At 40.2% G+C, this 18,320-nt stretch overlaps 1 protein-coding gene across 1 annotated transcript in view; it reads right to left on the bottom strand.

Annotated features, from left to right (window-relative positions):
- The window catches only part of LOC309633818 (dihydropyrimidinase-like), a gene marked incomplete at its 5' end in the record, with an annotated part of 81,006 nt that overhangs the window by 29,957 nt on the left and 32,729 nt on the right, over positions 1 to 18,320 (bottom strand). The window contains 4 exon segments of the mRNA XM_082403063.1: positions 11,466 to 11,608; positions 13,694 to 13,798; positions 13,800 to 13,836; positions 15,086 to 15,242. Coding sequence (XP_082259189.1) covers positions 11,466 to 11,608; positions 13,694 to 13,798; positions 13,800 to 13,836; positions 15,086 to 15,242 — 442 coding nt within the window.

Raw genomic sequence — 18,320 nt, 5'->3', positions numbered from 1 at the left:
TTGAGTTCCAAAGTCTTCTCTCACACTATGAGAACCAGTGCTTCTTAAACCTGAGTGAGGAACAGAATCCCCTGGGGGGCTTGTGAAAACACAGGTTGCTGGGCTGCACCCCCAGAGTTTCTGAGACAGCAGGCTCTGGGAGGTGCCTGAGAATTCACATTTCTAATACATTCCCAGCTGATGCTGATGCTACTGGTCCAGGGACCACACTTTAAGAACCGCCCCCTTTTCTTTTTTTTTGGCCGCACCATGCAGCATGCGGGACCTTAGTTCCCCGATGAGAGATTGAACCCGTGCCCCCTGCACTGGGATTGAGGAGTCTTAACCACCGGAGTGCCAGGGAAGTCCCAAGAACCCCTGTTCTTAAAAAAAAAAAAAAGTAAATTAGCTTACATTAAGGTTTTTTGTTTTTGTTTTGTTTTTTGAGCTTTGTTCAGGCCATTAGAAAAGACTGTGCTTCCCTAAATTACTCACTGCCTCCAAATAGACTTCCAATTGTGATCGCCCTCTAAAGAGAACAATGCATAGTAACTGATGCTTTCTCCAAAGGCCTTTGTAGGAAGTCGTGCTCTTTGCTGTGCTTTAAGAATATAAGGACGGGGCTTCCCTGGTGGCGCAGTAGTTGAGAGTCTGCCTGCTAATGCAGAGGACACGGGTTCGAGCCCTGGTCTGGGAAGATCCCACATGCCGCGGGGCGGCTGGGCCCGTGAGCCACAATTACTGAGCCTGCGGGCCCGTGAGCCACAATTACTGAGCCTGCGCGTCTGGAGCCTGTGCTCCGCAACAAGAGAGGCCGCGATAGTGAGAGGCCCGCGCACCGTGATGAAGAGTGGCCCCCGCTTGCCACAACTAGAGAAAGCCCTAGCACAGAAACGAAGACCCAACATAACAATCAATCAATCAATTAATCAATAAAAAAACATAAATCTAAAAAAAAAAAAAAAAAGAATATAAGGACACCGGGATTCTTTTCAGGTACTGATACGAAATTTCCCTCCATCCATTTTCATTCCATCTTCTGACCCCTCCATAACCAAGGGCCCATGTTTTTAAGATAACTGGCCAGAATTAGAAATGAGTCTGGGACCAAAACACAGAGTCGTTTAACCCACAAAAGGATCCAATCTGGCTTAAGCCACATTCATGGCCAGGCCAGGTCTGGCAATGTTACTGGCCACTGACTCTGGAACGTATCCTTGTCAAGTACTGCTTTAGGGAAGGAGAAGGAAGAAGTGCCAGAATTCTTTTTTTTTCAACTCAGAGGGAAAAATGTAAAACCTCGATCTTGGACGTGTTTCCGAAGCAGATAAACAAAGCCCAACCAAAATTTTAAAATCACATTTGTTCACTGGCCCGAGACAATTAATATCTGGTTTAGTCACTCAATAAATAAGTATTGAGCTGCTATATATTCCTGGCACTGTTTTGGTACCTAGGGATACAGCTGTAAATAAGACAGGCAAATGCCAAAGACAGAAAAATTTATAACATATGTCAGGTAGGAAGAAAAATATAGCAGGTTAGAAAAGCCTATGCGTTTCATACAACCACCTCCCCTTGGTGCTTATTTGTTACCCAAATCCTAATGCTTAAAATAAACTATGCTTACTCTGGCAAAGGCAAATTGTCAACGATAGAATATGGGTTACTGTGGTCTGTCCCTAAGCCGTTTTTCCTGTATCATTTGAAGAAAATTGCAGCTATTAGTAGTGAAGTCCTTGGAAATCATTTCTAGTTCACTTGAAAGGTTCAGCTGCATAAGAACATGTTTAAATAAACAACCTGGAATAAATAGTGGTTAAAATTTCACCCGTATGTAATCAGCAAGCTAGCTTTTTTCATGCATAGTCCAAAACTTTTTTTTAAAGCAAATGTCTTCTGAAGGTCACAAAATGGATCTTAGGTGGTTTGTTGAAACTGTTTCACTGCAAATAATTTTTCAAAGGAGTCAGCTCTGGGGGCACATGAGTTCTGATTTAATCAGGTTATCTTAGCCTAAAGAATCCACTAAGCTCCTTAATTTTAGTCATTCTTGCTGCAAGTTGCAGGTGTGTAAGAAACACAAGAGATGGAGCTTTACATGAAATATAATTTTAGTCCTGTTTGGTCTGAAGTAAGTCATTACTGCTTTTGAATCACAATTATAGTTAATAATAGCTCCCACTTATATGATCAATTGATCATCTACTGACACTGACCACCTACTACTACTGAGCACCTACTGCACGCCAGGCACTACTGAACATTAATTATGTACCACGCATTTCAGATATTTTGTTTTTTATTACATTTATTATACCAAGCATTTTACGTACACTATCTTAAACACAACAATGCTATCAGATAAACGTCAATCATCATCAACATCCCTATTTTACAAATAAACAGACTGAAATTCAGAAAAATAAATAACATTCCCAAGGTCACATCCAGTTAGTATGTGGCAGACAGAGTAGGAATTGAACCCCAAAGCTTTTTTCTCTTTATGCTCTGGTTCTGCTCCTGCCCCCAGCAGCTGAGAAGGTGGGCTGGATTTTGTGTGGATTAGCAAAAGTCATTTATTCCTCAAGAAACTTTGCTATCATTTGCCAGAAAATTGTCAAAATTACTCTATAAATCTATGGTAACTACTATGTGACGGGTCCTCGGATAGCTGTGCAAAAGCAGAGCCTTGGTTAACCTTCACCTGACACCATGCTGCCCCCATGAACGTCTGCAAGACAACCCGGTGAAAAAGCATTGCATAAATCGTCTTCATTTCCAGCCACACACGTGGTACAAGGCCTGGGTCTCTCTCCCCTCCTCCCACATGATGTGATGGTGTGGGTTTGGGGACTGGGAGAGGAGTGAGTTATAAACAGTCTTAGAAACAGGCATTAAAAGCAGAGTTTTCAGGCTGACCAACATTTACAAGCAGAGACACGGTAGTTGTGTTTATGTGCCTGTGAGTGCGTGCTAGCATGTGTGTGTGCAAACGCTTCTTTTGAGAAGGAAGATGATAGTGTACAAGTTAGTTAAATGATACACGATGTGCAACTTCAAGGGAAAATGCTTAGTAGCTTCCGTGAAATAGTCACGGATAACATAGCTGTAATAATCAGCCACAGTCATCACTATTCACCAAAGGGCACCTTACTCCCTATTTCTTCTTTTTCCCCACGTCCCACACTCCCCACTAGCCAAGGATGAAATAGTCATTCTTCTCCTTTTCACACACAAGGCCCTCTCTAGAACTCAGAGGGGCACTTTCATTAAGCTGCAAGTCATTACTCTTCTCTGAATATAGTTAAATTCATTTATCTCTATCTTCAATGAGAAAGGGAAGGAAATTAAGCAGGAAAGACAGCACAATGCCTTCAAGAATGGTGTATTCAAGGTCGAAGCCTGCCATAATTGAGTTAAAAATAATAAACGAAAATAACTGTGAGCAAAGTATGCCTGCTTTGCAAAATACAGTCCAGCCTAGAAGTCTTCATTAAATGTTCCAGTGCACACAGTGTGTTAGCTGTGTGTTTGTGTGCTTGAGAGTCTGTGAGATACCCTACCGCTCACAAATAATGAAAAGGGACAGTTGCCATGGTAACTAAGTGCTATTTAATGAATGCAGAAGAACAGAAGCTCATAGGATAGTCTTAAATTGCCAGAACATGAGTTATTGCTGCTGCTATAGGCTTGCAAGTAACTCACATGCCATCTTCTCTAATAAGGTTTTTAACAAGTTGGCCAATTTGACTGGTCTCTGTATTTACCACCACATGATACCACAAGATTCTGTCTTGACACTACATGAAAATCATAATCCTGATTTTGTCCTCCTGACTCTAAGCTCCAAGGTATCCTACAGAAATGGGCCAAACATTTAGATAGGCAATGTGTCCTTAAATTTCAAGCTCTGACCCAAGTAGTGATGTGTTAGGGCACATACCTCTGTCACAAGCAATAGGCACTGGCTCAATGGGCCGTCACACTGAATACAGCAGACTCTTTTTACTTCCAAAAAAGGTGAATGCTCCATATGCACCAAATGCAGTTTGTTTTGATTGTGCAATGACACAGAAGAGCTATTGCAGTTGATTTTTGCAGGAACTTTTTACAGGCTAGTAACGTCTTAGGTAACCTTTCAACAGGGTGTCCAAACCTTCTCTACAGACGCCCACTCCCAATCCTCTCTCAGCATCCAGCACCACATGTCAGATCCCTCACCCTGGAATCACCCGGCTTTTTATAAGTTTAAAAGAAAAAGAAACATGGCTGCACTGCCTATCTTTCCCTTGATCTCCTTCAGCAACTTTAATGCAGTCCATTTTTAAGGTTACAGATTGTGTTGCAAGCATACTTCTACATGCCATTAATAAGTAATGAGAATTTAAAAAAAAAAAAAAGGAAAACATCTATGTTTCATGAAGCCAAACATCATTAGCAAACGCATCCATCCTCCAAAGGCTGGCTTTTTCTTGCATAACCAGAAGCTCGAATGGTCTGGTTGGGGCCCTTGGCTCAATGTGGGCTGTGGGCGCCCCCTTCAGGCTCTGGGGTGAAATGCACATTGTTGTCATTTGACATACTAACTAGTTAGTCAGCAGGGCAATTAATTGCTTTTGCTAAAAACCTTTCAGGAAATTTCGAAGGAAAATTCTGTTCCAACTCTAATGTTGTGGTCAGACAGAAAGCCTTCACATCACCAGCCTTTAGCTAATATTAAAATTAGGTAAAATCAAAAGGAGTATCTTGCAAGAACAAAAAAACCTACAGATATATCGATTTGTTCATTGGATTAAATGATGCTTCTTCACTAGATAAGCTCTTTTTAAAATTGCCTGTGTCTGTAATGAACAAGATTAAAACTGGAGATAGGCAGCCCGCGACCTCCTCATCCTCCCACTCCCTTCCACAGCCTGAACCTGGTCTTCCTGCTTGTAATCCCCGGCCTTAACTGCCTCCACCCAGACCCTGCTACCAATGCCTCAGTCTACCTCACCTCCATGTTTAGCCTTGACTCTCAGGGTCAGAAGCCTCATTTCCCCTCCTCTCTAATGTGACCCTAGGTCCTATGCCAACGACTGCACTAGTGCAAGAATGATCTTTCCTCGCTGGGCTTCCGTAGCATCTTGTTTCTGCCTCCCACGTGATACCCTTAACACATTCCTCCTGAGGCTGAGACCCTTTGACTTTATCTCTTATCTCCTCTCCATAGACTGTCAGCTTCCCAAAGGCAGGGCCTGGCTCTTGTACAACCTTGATCCTCATGCCTGGCTCTCAGCGGTGCTCCTTGCTGACTGAATGAAAGAACCAGGAAGATAGCCCTCTGTTAACTTCATTTTCTTCTCTTATTTATTATAAGAGCTGCTTAAAAAGCTAATTGCTCCCCAACCTCAAAAATGAAGGGGACAGGGGCTTCCCTGGTGGCGCAGTGGTTGAGAATCTGTCTGCCAATGCAGGGGACACGGGTTCCAGCCCTGGTCTGGGAAGATCCCACATGCCGCGGAGCAACTGGGCCCGTGAGCCACAACTACTGAGCCTGCACGTCTGGAGCCTGTGCTCCGCAACAAGAGAGGCCGTGATAGTGAGAGGTCCGCGCACCACGATGAAGAGTGGCCCCCGCTTGCCACAACTAGAGAAAGCCCTCGCACAGAAATGAAGACCCAACACAGCCATAAATAAATAAATAAATTAAATTAAATATGTATTAAAAAAAAAGACGTGAGAAAAAAAGAATTAAAAAAAAAATGAAGGGGACACAAGGAAAAGAAGACCCGTGAAGCAGTTCTTTCTTCTTTCCTTAGAGAATCTTTTCTCCTTTATTCATCTTCATTCATTTCAACAATTATTGATAACTTGCAATACGTTAAAAGTGTGAGAAAATGCTATTCTTCTTACTTTTCCTCTCACTATAACTGTCGTTGAATAAAATTTTTCCAATTTTCCTTTATGTCATTTCTTTACTTTTCCTCAGCTTTATTGAACTGTAATTGACATATAGCATTGTGTGAGTTTAACGTGTTGATTTTTTTAAAAAATTTATTTATTTATTTATTTATTTATGGCTGTGTTGGGTCTTCGTTGCTGCGTGCAGGCTTTTTCTCTAGTTGCAGAGAGCGGGGGCTACTCTTGGTTGCGGTGCATGGGCTTCTCATTGCGGTGGCTTCTCTTGTTGCGGAGCACGGGCTCTAGGCGTGCGGGCTTCAGTAGTTGTGGCTCGCGGGCTCTAGAGCGCAGGCTCAGTAGTTGTGGCGCACGGGCTTAGTTGCTCCGCGGCATGTGGGATCTTCCAGGACCAGGGCTCAAACCCGTGTCCCCTGCATTGGCAGGTGGACTCTTAACCACTGCGCCACCAGGGAAGTCCCTAAGGTGTTGATTTGATACACACTTACATATTGCAAAATGATTACTGACAAAGCACCTCCATCATGTCACATAATTACCATTTCTGTTTTGTGGTTAGAACATTTAAGATCTACTCTCTTAGCAACTTTCAAGTATATAATAGAGTTTATGCCACGTCTTAATCACATCAATCTTCCATGCAGTGTGGAACCTGTATCCTTCTCACTCACCCCTTCAACATTTATTGTGTTTCTACTCTGTGCTGAACTGGGTCAGACTCTGGGGATGTAGAATCAATTAAAACATAAAACTAGAGCATAATACCCCACTCCTTAAGTGTGGGCTGTGCATAGTGACTTCCTTCTAAAAGGTACAATATGGAAAGGGGAAGAAACGACTAATTGTACAGTGGAGAAAACGGTGCAGCTGATCCAGGTCAACAACGACAGTGAGAAGTCACGTTGATAGTAGGTACCCTTGAAAGGTTGTGATGAAAATAGTACTTTGCCTCTATGGTCTTCCTCCCCAAACCCATAACCCCAGGCTAACATTGAGAGAAACATCAAAACAAAAAAAAAGAAACAGAGAGACATTCTGCAAAATACCTGGCCAGAATTCCTCAAAACTGTCAAGGTCATCAAAAATAAAGTCAGAAACATACAGAACAGACTTGTGGTTGTCAAGAGGGAGGGATGGAGTGGGAGGCTGGGATTAGCAGATGCCAAGTGTTATATACAGAATGGATAAACAACAAGGTCCTACTGTACAGCACAGGGAACTATATTCAGTATCCTGTGATAAACCATAATGGAAAAGAATATAAAAAAGAACATATATATATATATATATATATATATATATATATATATGTATGTGTGTATAACTGAATCACTTTGCTGTACAGAAGAAATTAACACAACATTGTACATCAACTGTACTTCAATAAAAATAAAAAAATAAAGTCAGAAAAATTCTCAGAGACCAAAGGAGCCTAAGGAAACATGACGACTAAATGTCATGTGGTGTCCTGGATGAGATCCTGGAATGGAAAAAGAATATTAGGCAAAAACTAAGAAAGTCTCAAAGTATGAACTCTAGTTAATACTAACCTATCAAAACTGGTTCATTCATTGTAGCAAATGTATCGGAGCAACGTAAGATAATCATAACGGAAACCCACTGTGGGGCATTTGGGAGTCTCTGTGCTAACTTTGCAACTTTTCTGTAAATCTAAAACTATTCTGAAACAACACGTTCATTTTAAAAAATGGAATTAGACTTCAAGAATGTTAACGAGGGAGAAAGACAGTGAATAAAGGCTGTGACGCAGTGTGGTCGGTGGGCGTGCGGCATTCCAGAGAACGCAGTCTGCGAGGCGAGGAGAGGCAAACCTCACGGAGGTGGGGGAGTGGCTGGAGACAGGGGGAAGCTATGGGTGACGTGCGGACAGTTAGCGAAGGCTTAAAACATTGTCTCGCACCAGACAGGTCCTCCTTGAGGTCATCAGCATAAATTTTGGCCAGGAACAGCCAGCTCAGATGAGCAACTTTCTCCTAACAAGCAGGCCAAGAGTAGAGACGGCTGGTGCTATAGATCGACCTGGATAAGGGATCAGCATTCAGTTTCTGTCAAATTCTCTCTTTTGATATGAACTATGATAAATGCACTTTCTCCTTGTCCAAATATGTATTCCTTTTCAAAGGTGAGGGAGAAATGAAAACACTCAAACTGTCCGGTCTAATTCCTAGCAAGGTGGAGAGCCATGGGAAGGCCATTCCCTGTGGATCTTCTTTTTAACCCTACACCTGGGTATCTCCAGCAGTACCAGCCTTAAGTCTCCTCTGCTGTTGTAAAGTCTGAGGACAACACCAGCTCAGGTGTAAAGCATTGTCTTCCTTAGACAACTGGACAAAGAAAAATGACCTGAACTCCAGGTTGTGAATAATTCACTTCCTTTACTTACCACATATATTGTTGCTTGGAGGATATTTATAGGCTGTGATTATGTCTCTTTGAGTCATGTTTTCAGACTATAGAAATTTAGACCACTCTCTCACCAGTGTTAGCTACTGATTTCTGTAACATTCTTTGTCCTCCTTTTCCTAGTCAGTTGTTTCAGAATAGCCCGTAATGATCCAGATGTTTAGTTCTTATTCTTTTTTAAGGTCTATATATTACCTGCTTAATTTCCTTCATTTCTAGCCTAAGAATAACTAACTTAAGGTCAAGCTAAAAAGCCTCTGTGCTTTTAAGTTTCTATCACTTTCGCTCATCGGTTCTCTACTATTTCTTATATAATATCTTTCCTTCACTTTGTAACAGTAATGATATCAGAAAATTAAATATTTACATTTTTATATATGTGTCTTTTAGTTAAATGATACATACTGGCATGTGATTACTAGTGCTGAGTCTTCTCTATTGATGTCTGCTTATTGTGTATAACTAAGCGCTAAGCATAAAGAAAACCAGCACAGCCCAAGAGCCTGATGTGTAGATCCTGTTCCCAGCTCATCAGTGCCAAGCTGGAGAACCCAGGCATGTCATTTAAGGTCTCTGAGTGTCCGTCCACTCTCTCATCTGTAAAATGAGATATTAATAATTTTTATGCCTACTTCAGAAGGTTTTTGTTAGAATCTCATGAGAAATGCAAAAATGTTTTGTAACCTTAGAAAGTGTTACACAAAATTATTAAGGTTATTTTATATTTATCTAGTTTGGCTGGAGGCAGATGAACCATAGGGTTCTATTTCTCTGACTCTCGGAGACTTTTAAAAAACTGGAGACCTTTTTGATTTTCTTTTCTTGTTTTAATGTCCTTTTGAAACACGGAGAAATATTATCTTTACTTGGGAGGATGTGTTGAAATGATCTAGCCCTCTTTGGATTTCTTTGACTTACATCTTGCTTCTCCAACCCTTTAAGAATTTTCTCTAAGCCACCGTCAGCATTTTTTGCACTATGCTCATTCATCTTTTGCAGTGTGAAAACTGCAGAATGTGAGAAATGGGATGGAAGGGGTGGCTGAAGAGGAGGCTCCATAGAGTAATGAATCTGGAAGAACACAGGCGCACCTTGGAGACAGTGCAGGTCTGGTTCCAGAGCACTGCAATAAACTGAATATCATCATAGAGCAAGTCACATGAATTTTTTGGTTTCCCAGGGCATATAAAACTTATGTTTATACTATACTGTGTCTATTAAGTGTGCAGTAGCATTATGTCTAAAGAAACAATATACATACTTTAATGAAAAATTATTTTATTGCTAAAAAATGCTAACCATCATCTGAGCCTTCGGCAAAGTCCTAATGTTTTTGCTGGTGGAGGGTCTTGCCTGAATGTTAGTGGCTGCTGACTGACCAGAGTGGTGACTGCTGAAGATTGAGGTGGCAGTGGCAATTTCTTAAAATAAGACAACAATAAAGTTTGCCGCATCGATTGACTCTTCCTTTGACGAAAAAATTCTCTGTAGCATGCAGTACTGTTTGATAGCATTTTACCTACAGCAGAACTTCTTTCAAAATCGGAGGTAATCCTCTCAAACCCTGCCTCTGCTTTATCAACTAAGTTTACAGAATATTCTAAATCCTTTGTTGTCTGCAGTTTCCTCACCTCTCTCAGCCTTCATAGAATGGAAGAGAGTTAAAGCTCTGGATTAGGCTTTGGTTTAAGGGAATGCTGTGGCTGGTTGGATCCTCTATCCAGACCACTAAAACTTTCTCCGTATCAGCAATAAGGCTGTTTCACTTTCTCATCATTTGTGTGTTCACTGGAGTAGCACCTTTAATTTCTTTCAATAACTTTTCTTTTGCATTCACAACTTGGCTAACTGTTGGGTGCAAGAGGCCTAGCTTTCAGCCTATCTCAGCTTTCAACTTGCCTTAATCATTTCTAGCTTTTGATTTAAAGTGAGAGACGTGAAACTGTTCCTTTCACTTCAACACTTAGAGGCCACTGTAGGGTTATTAACTGGCCGAATTTCAATATTGTTGTGTTTCAGGGAACAGGCAGGCCCAAGAAGAGGGAGAGAGACGGGGGAACAGCCGTTTGGTGGAGTAGTGAGAGCACACACAAGTTCACTGTCTTACAGGGGCTCAGTTCGTCCCCAAACAATTACAATAGTAACATCAAAGATCACTGATCACCACAACCAATGTAATAATAATGAAAAAGCTTGAAGTATTGCAAGAATTACCAAAATATGATGCAGAGACACAAACTGAGCAAATGCTATTGGAAAACTGGTGCTGATAGACTTGCTCCATGCAGGTTTGCCACAAACTCTCACTTAGTTAAAAACATGGTATCTGTGAAGCGCAATAAGGTATGCCTACATAGACGTCCGTTTACTACAACATAACCCTTAATAGACTTTGAATAAATGCCTATTCAGTAAAGGTAGAAGGTCTTATCGTATCCCTGTTTGCACACGTACGCGTGCATGCACACACACACGCAATGTTAAAGTATGTGGGATTTTCTCCATTACAGCTGCAGAGTTTATGAAAAACAGAAATCAGGATGCAGGTGTTGTCTGTGCCAACATCCTATAAGGAGAAATTAACAAAGCTTCAGCTTCTATTGAATACTTTTCTGAATTGGTGGAATCAGCCAAACCTGCGATACTCACATAGAATTATGGAAATTGGAAACAAAAAGCCGGAGTCTACTGGGAATGACAGGCTCAAGATGAACTCAGCTGGAAAATTTGGCTAACTAAAAGTGACATCCTTTGTGCTGGAATTTTTCTATCTGGAAGCTGCAAAAAGGCTGTAATTATTTCGAGTTTTCAATGCAGCCCTTTTCAAACTAAGCCTTTCCTTTTCTTCATTGCTCTGCACCTTTCCTCCATGTGAACTCAGGTGTTTGCCAAGCACTGAAGTGGGAAATTCATACTGGTTTTATACACACATGCATTTCCAGGGAATGGGAAGCAACACAACTTTTGCATTCTCTATGCCAAGGAAAACAAAAGAATGTTTGTACATCAAAACCTTTATCTTGTGCATAGGCTCAAAATACCTGAGCCTGGCTAAATAAATCACCTAATAAGAAATGGCTGATTAAGGCCAATGAAAACTTCTTTGCAAGTTAGTGCTTTGTCTCCATGGAGAAGCCAATACAAAAACTTAGACTTACCTTGTGGCTTTTGGGTCCCAAATCACAATGCCAGCATCTGAGCCCACAGCTATTCTTCCTTTTCTTGGATACAGATTAAAGATTTTAGCTGCATTTGTGCTGGTAACTGCCACGAACCAGTTTTCATCCATTTTGCCACTGTGCTGTAAAACAATTCAAGGAAGAAAATACATTTCTTTTCCTGATAAATGATAAAACACTAAAAATCTCCTGTCCATCAAAGTATAAGAATTTTCTCTCTTAGAACCAAATAAAACTGCATCTAATTTCTTACATCGTGAAGCCAAACACATCTGTGACTACTGATAAATCTTAAACAATCATAATGATAATGATGGGGATGAATGGGGTTATATATGGAAGCCTGAAGATAATTTTTCAAAAACCTATCAGCTTAACAAAACAGCCCCATTAATTTTTCCCATTCTTTCCAAAATCACACAGACAAGAGCTAAATATTGGTAACAATATTTCCAATTCTTGTTTAAAGTTTACTACCACCACCTACTACATTTATAATCTGGGCCTAAGATTTATGAGATGATCATGTAGACATTATATGGAATATTATAGAGTTAAAATAAGATAGACCTATAATTCAGGTGACAACGCTTTTAGAAATCAACTAAGAGGTTCAATTTTGTGCTACTGAAATTTACATGAACCAACAGTCATGGACAGTCTGCTCTAAGAGATTTTAATATGGACAAACTTCAGTGGGATGTGATCCCTCTAAAATGATTTGTTTTTAAATGTTGAGAATTTATCCCTATGTACATTTACATGGCAAGAGCATCCTTAAGGTTTATTTAATTATCAAAGGGTCCCCATCTCATAAAAACATTAAGAACCATGTCCTGAAAGTAATTTTCCCCTAAATAAACCATCTGAATGTTTCAGAAAATAACATAGGCTCCTGTATATTATGAAGAAGTATCTGATCACTTTAAAGCCATTTATACACTTTATATATTATGAAAATCTGCTGTAATGAAGGGACTCATTGTAATTCACACAAGTTCAAAGTGAAAGGTTGGCCTGTTATCAAGAAAGTCTAAGCAAAGAGAAAGGGAAGAAAAGTCATCTGGGATGCTTAGAATTAGGGTAGAGGAAGCAGGGGGTGGAGAGGACAATTGGTAGAAGATAGGGCTGTAGAGATGTTTTGAAGATCCTTGCATGTAAATTAACTGTTCAAATATCATCCAATAAGTAATGCTGAAAATTAAAGGATTTTAGAGAGGAAAGTAGCATGAACAGACCCTGGTGTTTGAAAGGCAACTCTGGTCTTAGAGTATGGGATAGATTGTAGTAAGCCAGAGAGTGGAGGCAGGGGCACCAGCTGTGAGACTACTGCAATGGTCCAAACAAGACATGGGACTCAAAGTAGAATGGTGGACATGATGGTGGAAATAAGGAGGCATTTTGGAAATAAAATTGACAAGACCTGGTAAAATATTAGAGCTAGAAGTGAGGGGTATGTGTAAGGGATTCTGAGGTGTGAGATGTGATTAATGTGCCATTGAAGGGAGGGGTTCTGAGAGATGGGTGAGAATGGCATGACAATGGGGACCTCAGGTCTTACCAGGCAAGTCTCCACTGCTGATCTTTACAACTACACTTGTCAGCTGGCTGGATAGGCTAACATATGAACATTTAGCCATTTGATTCTTCTTCATCCTCAGGTAGAAAATTTTAAATCATGAAATTTTTAAAAAAATCTTTCTATATTTTGGATTATTATTTATGTAACCTCATACAGCAGTTTTTAAAACATAATATCCAAAAGTTCTTTAAAAGGGATATCTACATTTTTATATGAAAAGGAGGTATGAACGTAATAAAAATTCTTCATGTCCTTTCAATCATTCCAAGTATTTATATCAGTGACACATGAGGAACTAGGATTCAAAAACATGGAAATCAAGTCGAAGTGCTATTACATTTCAAAGATTTCAAGAATAATCCTCTAGGTACCCAATCTAAATTTATCCCCTAATGTCTGCATCATGGTGCAAAGCATCCTCTAAACCATGCAGAGAAGAAAATTGTTTTTCATTATTATCTTGGGGGATGGCATGGTGGTGGTGATGCTGTTGTATTCCCAGTTTCCACTCTAGTGAAAACAATCAAAAAACTTCTCTATGAAGGCTTTTGCCACTCTGGTCCTAAAATGGGCCAGATTCTGGCTGAAAAATCAGGCAAAACAGACTGAATCCTGTGAAACTCACCACGCCTTTTTCCCATGTTACTGACATCCGGTCCTCAACACCATTCACTCCATTGGGAATCTTAGTAAAATCATCCTTCCCAAGAGCTTTCTGGCAGGTGTTGAAAAGTGCAGTGGTCAGACCCTGTTATGGCTAGATCACCAATGTAAAAGAGAAACACACAAGAGCAATAGGGGTGAGTAGATAGAATATGTCAGGAGGAAGCTACCATAACCTTCCCTGGTCTCTGGACCCCATTCTCAACTGATAGTCAGAAAACTGCAATGGAGAATGAGCAGCTTTTTTCAAGTACATATTTCACCCATGCCTGTCTCTATTCCAGGAAACACTTTTGGAGAATAATACTCTTACATGAAGCATGATGAAGGATCGTGCTTGGGTCAGAAAAAGTGGGTTCTAGGCTCCATCACCTATTGGTTATATGACTATGAGTTTGTCCAATGCTCAGTTTCTCATCTAGAAATTGGTAATTATATATACTTGATGACAATTATTCAGGATCACTGGCAATAACATAAGTGAACATTTCTTGTGAGTACAGAACTACACAAAGATGAACCAGGGTGATTCACATGAACAGAGGCAGCCCCTGGCCACATGGCAATGTTGTGATGAGCAGAGGTGGGACACTGGCTGAGGATGTTGAGGTCACGAGCAACAGGAATTGTGCTTTGACCTGTGAGTCACCTCGGGGATGTAGAAGGCTGAAGGAGGTAGGAGCCTGAAAGGAAATGGCAAGTGAACTCTTGGACAGTCTGTGGTGAAAAGCTCTTTGTTAACCTGGATCTGAGTATCCGTGAATGGGGAATGTCTGAATGTCCACGAATGGTGTATTTCTCAAGAAAAAATGATCAAAATGTCTCCCAAAACAGCATCTGAAAATAGTTTGGATGGCCTTTCATGGGGATAACCTGCTCAGAGGGTAGGATTTTGCCTTTCACCTCTCCAGTGGCTCTGCCCTAGATCATCATCTCTTGTATCTATACAACAAGCACATCTGGTTCCTGGGTTATATCAGCATAGAAAAATATTCAAGACTATTCTGTACGATAAAAATGGGGCATATTGAAGAGACCTGGTCCTAGGCAGCAAGAGATAGAAAAGACAACGAAAAAATCAGAGCAGAGGAAAATTTCAGTAAAAATGATCTGATTTCTCTGTGGCCAGGAGAGATTTTACACCACATCATAACACAATTAAGCCAATGCTTTTGGGTCTCCAGATGAAGGATTCCCCAGGGCCTGTGAGATCAAGTAGAACAGAAGACTGGGAGGTCAATGGAAGGTCCAGATGGTAGGACAAGATCTCCTACACTCAAAACACTCAAGTTTTGGGACTAGCAAAACATCTTCTTTTGGCAAAACATCTAACAATCATCTACTAAACTATTACTTAGCCAATAGATTCATGAGGAAGTCAGGCGTTGAAGGGTCCGGTCGTAGGGGTGGACCCATAACGTGATGGGCTGCATGGGGCCATTCTCTATTCCAGTAGTGAGTGCCATCTGTGCCGAGACCTGCTGCGATGGGTTCTCCATAGACCACCTTCCCTGGAAAGTTCAAAGGGAAGCGTTCAGCACCTCGATTTGCTCTTAAGAGAGCCATTTGACAAACACATAAATATTAGTCTTCTCTGTCCTACATAAACTACAATTTACCTCTCTGATCAGGACTGAAAAGTAAAATCTACTGTTTACTGAGCCTTTACTATGCTCCAGTCAGTGTGCATTGCGTGTTGTGGTAGATGATTGTACCCACTCGCTGATACTAGGCTTGGCCTCATGGCTTCCTTTGGCCAATTATATATGAATAGAAGTAACATGTGCTGCTTCCAAGCAGAACCTGTTAAAGCCACAACGAGTTCTCCCTCTGTCATGAGACCAGTAGAAGCTGCTTCTTCAGGTGTGTCTCAGAATGAAGAGACTATAGAGCAGGGGCATAGCCAACCGATGATGGATATGAGTATGAATAAGAAATAAATCTCTGCCATTGTAAGCCATTGATATTTTCGGTTAATTTGTAACTGTAGCATAACCTAGCAAAAGCTGGCTGATATATGTGCCATTCTAATGGAATCTTCTCAAAAACCCTATCTGGGAAAAGCTATTATTATCTCCATTAAAGTATGAGTCCTGGGCATATATCTAGAGAAAACTATAATTCAAAAAGATACATGCACCCCGATGTTCACTGCAGCACTATTTACAATAGCAACCTAAATGGAAGACATGGAAGCAACCTAAATGTCCATCAACAGGTGAATGGATAAAGAGGATGTGGTACATATATACAATGGAATATTACTAGCCATAAAAAATAATGAAATTATGCCATTTGCAGCAACATGGATGGACCTAGAGATTATCATACACTAAGTGAAGTAGCCAGACAGAGAAAGAGAAATAGCATATGATATCGCTTATATGTGGAATCTAAAAAACAATGATACAAACGAACTTATTTACAAAACAGAAATAGACCCACAGACATAGAAAACAAACTTATGGTTACCAAAGGGGAAGGGAGGGAGGGATAAATTAGGAGCTTGGGATTAACAAATACACACTACTATATGTAAAACAGATAAACAACGAGGACCTACTGTATAGCACAGGGCACTATATTTAATATTTTGTAATAATCTATAAGGGAAAAGAATCTGAAAAAGAATATATATATATGTATATATGTGTATAACTGAATCACTTTGCGGTACACCTGAAACTAACACAGCATTGTAAATCAACTATATTTTAAGAGAATAAATAAAGATAAAACTTTTAAAAAAGATGAGGTTAAGGCTTATAGGATTAAGTAACTTCTGTACAGTTAAATTACATGCACTCAGCATAGATGGGGTGGAGAAGGTAGGGTCCGAATCCAGGCATTTTGACTTGAGTGGTCCTAACCTCTACGCTATACTATCCTGATGACAATGATCATATGGTCATACGGAGTCCAACCACACTATATCTCTGTTGCAAGTAGATTGATCATCTTTGCACACCCTTAAGGTATAAACCTCCTCTAAAAACTTATGTTAAATAAAATAACCCTCAGATAATAAAATTGTAGCCAGGAATGCATATTTATAAAATCATGCAAATGAGGCCATCAAAAGCACACTATGTTAGAAAAGTTAATAGCTTGTAGTGAATTTGAATTTAAAATCAGGAGCCTATCTCTGATTAGGATTTGTCAGCATAATAGATTCTTTGGCACCAACCTGCTCATATCCAAGCAGTCATGAAGGAGAGTGCACAGAAAGGAGAAGCTGGCATCCCAATTACTTCACTCTGGTTAACCAGATGCCAGACTTTAGTTAAAATCCTGATACACAACTGAAATGCACTGATTTCCTCAGAGTCCTGACCGTGGATGGCCACCAGCTGCCTGAGTCATGTTGAGTTGGAACGTAGCACCCTATTACCTCACAGATCATTTCTCCCCAAAATGAGCCATCTTCCTCCAGTGAGCCTAGGGATTTGAAAAACCCTGAAAGCAAGGCTGCTTGAAGCCTAACCAACTTTGCCTCTTATGTAACCTAGCATCAAACTACTGTTAATAAAAGTTATCCTCCAAGAACTTAGCCACGGCTAATAGCCTTCACTTTCACGACATACACACATTAGGTGAATCCCACCCCGTTTCTTACTGTCCTATTCCCAGAAAAGAGGAAATGCCGTTAGTATCTCCTTCTGGTGTACCGAACAAGAAACAATCACTTTTAACATGAACTAAGAGGTAATGCACTATTTACTGGAGAGATAACAGGACAGGCATGGTATTGTATTTGCAGGTACAAAGAGACCTTCCTATTCCAAGAGAACTTCTTATGGATGCTTGGACAATGAAAAACTCAGATTCTTGATCTGCAATCGCTTTACAAGTTGCCAACTCAGGATTTTTCCTGGTACTTCATTACAGAGGAAAGAGTCTAATCACATGTTCTGTTCAATCATTTGGCCCATCAAGGTGGTATGGGAATACAGTTCCAAAATTTCTACAATTTTAATAGCTCTCAGGAAAAATTAAAAGTGTCAGCATCTACCAGGAGTTTGCCAGGACTCTTTTGAAACCAGATGACAGGTAATTTCCTTGGAAGGGCTTAGCACCTTTAAAATATGACGTGCCACTTTTTTGGTATATACAACAATCTCTTCGTTAACAGGGTTATTTTCAATTGTCTCCCCATTAATTATCTGTAAGTACTTAAAAAAATGAAAAAATAAAAAAGTAAAAATTTCTAACTATTCTTCCCTGTATTTCACAATGGTTCTAAGACATTTTTCAACGGACTAAACAGCATGCAAGCTGTAAAAAGGAAACAAGGGGCCTGGATAATACATAAATTGAAGAATCAAACTAGATTAATTAAGCATAATGGCGGGTTCTGTTAGATTTGGGCCAGAAATAAAGTAGTAATAAACATATCTAATGTATGTATAGCACTCTAGAGTTTGCAAATACAGCTTGAAGATCATATACCTTACTTGACCTTCATGGCAACCCAAACACTGATTTGACAGACAAAGAAACTGACACTCAATAAGACTAATTTGTCTATGACACAGGGGTAGTGAGTGGTACATTAGAATTAGAATCCTAGTATACTGATAACATACCAT

This window comes from Balaenoptera borealis (assembly GCF_965194805.1).
Source record: "Balaenoptera borealis genome assembly, chromosome: 8".
Lineage (NCBI taxonomy): Eukaryota > Metazoa > Chordata > Mammalia > Artiodactyla > Balaenopteridae > Balaenoptera > Balaenoptera borealis.
Note: the sequence above shows the minus strand (reverse complement) of the source record. Positions and strands in the feature narration are given on the sequence as shown.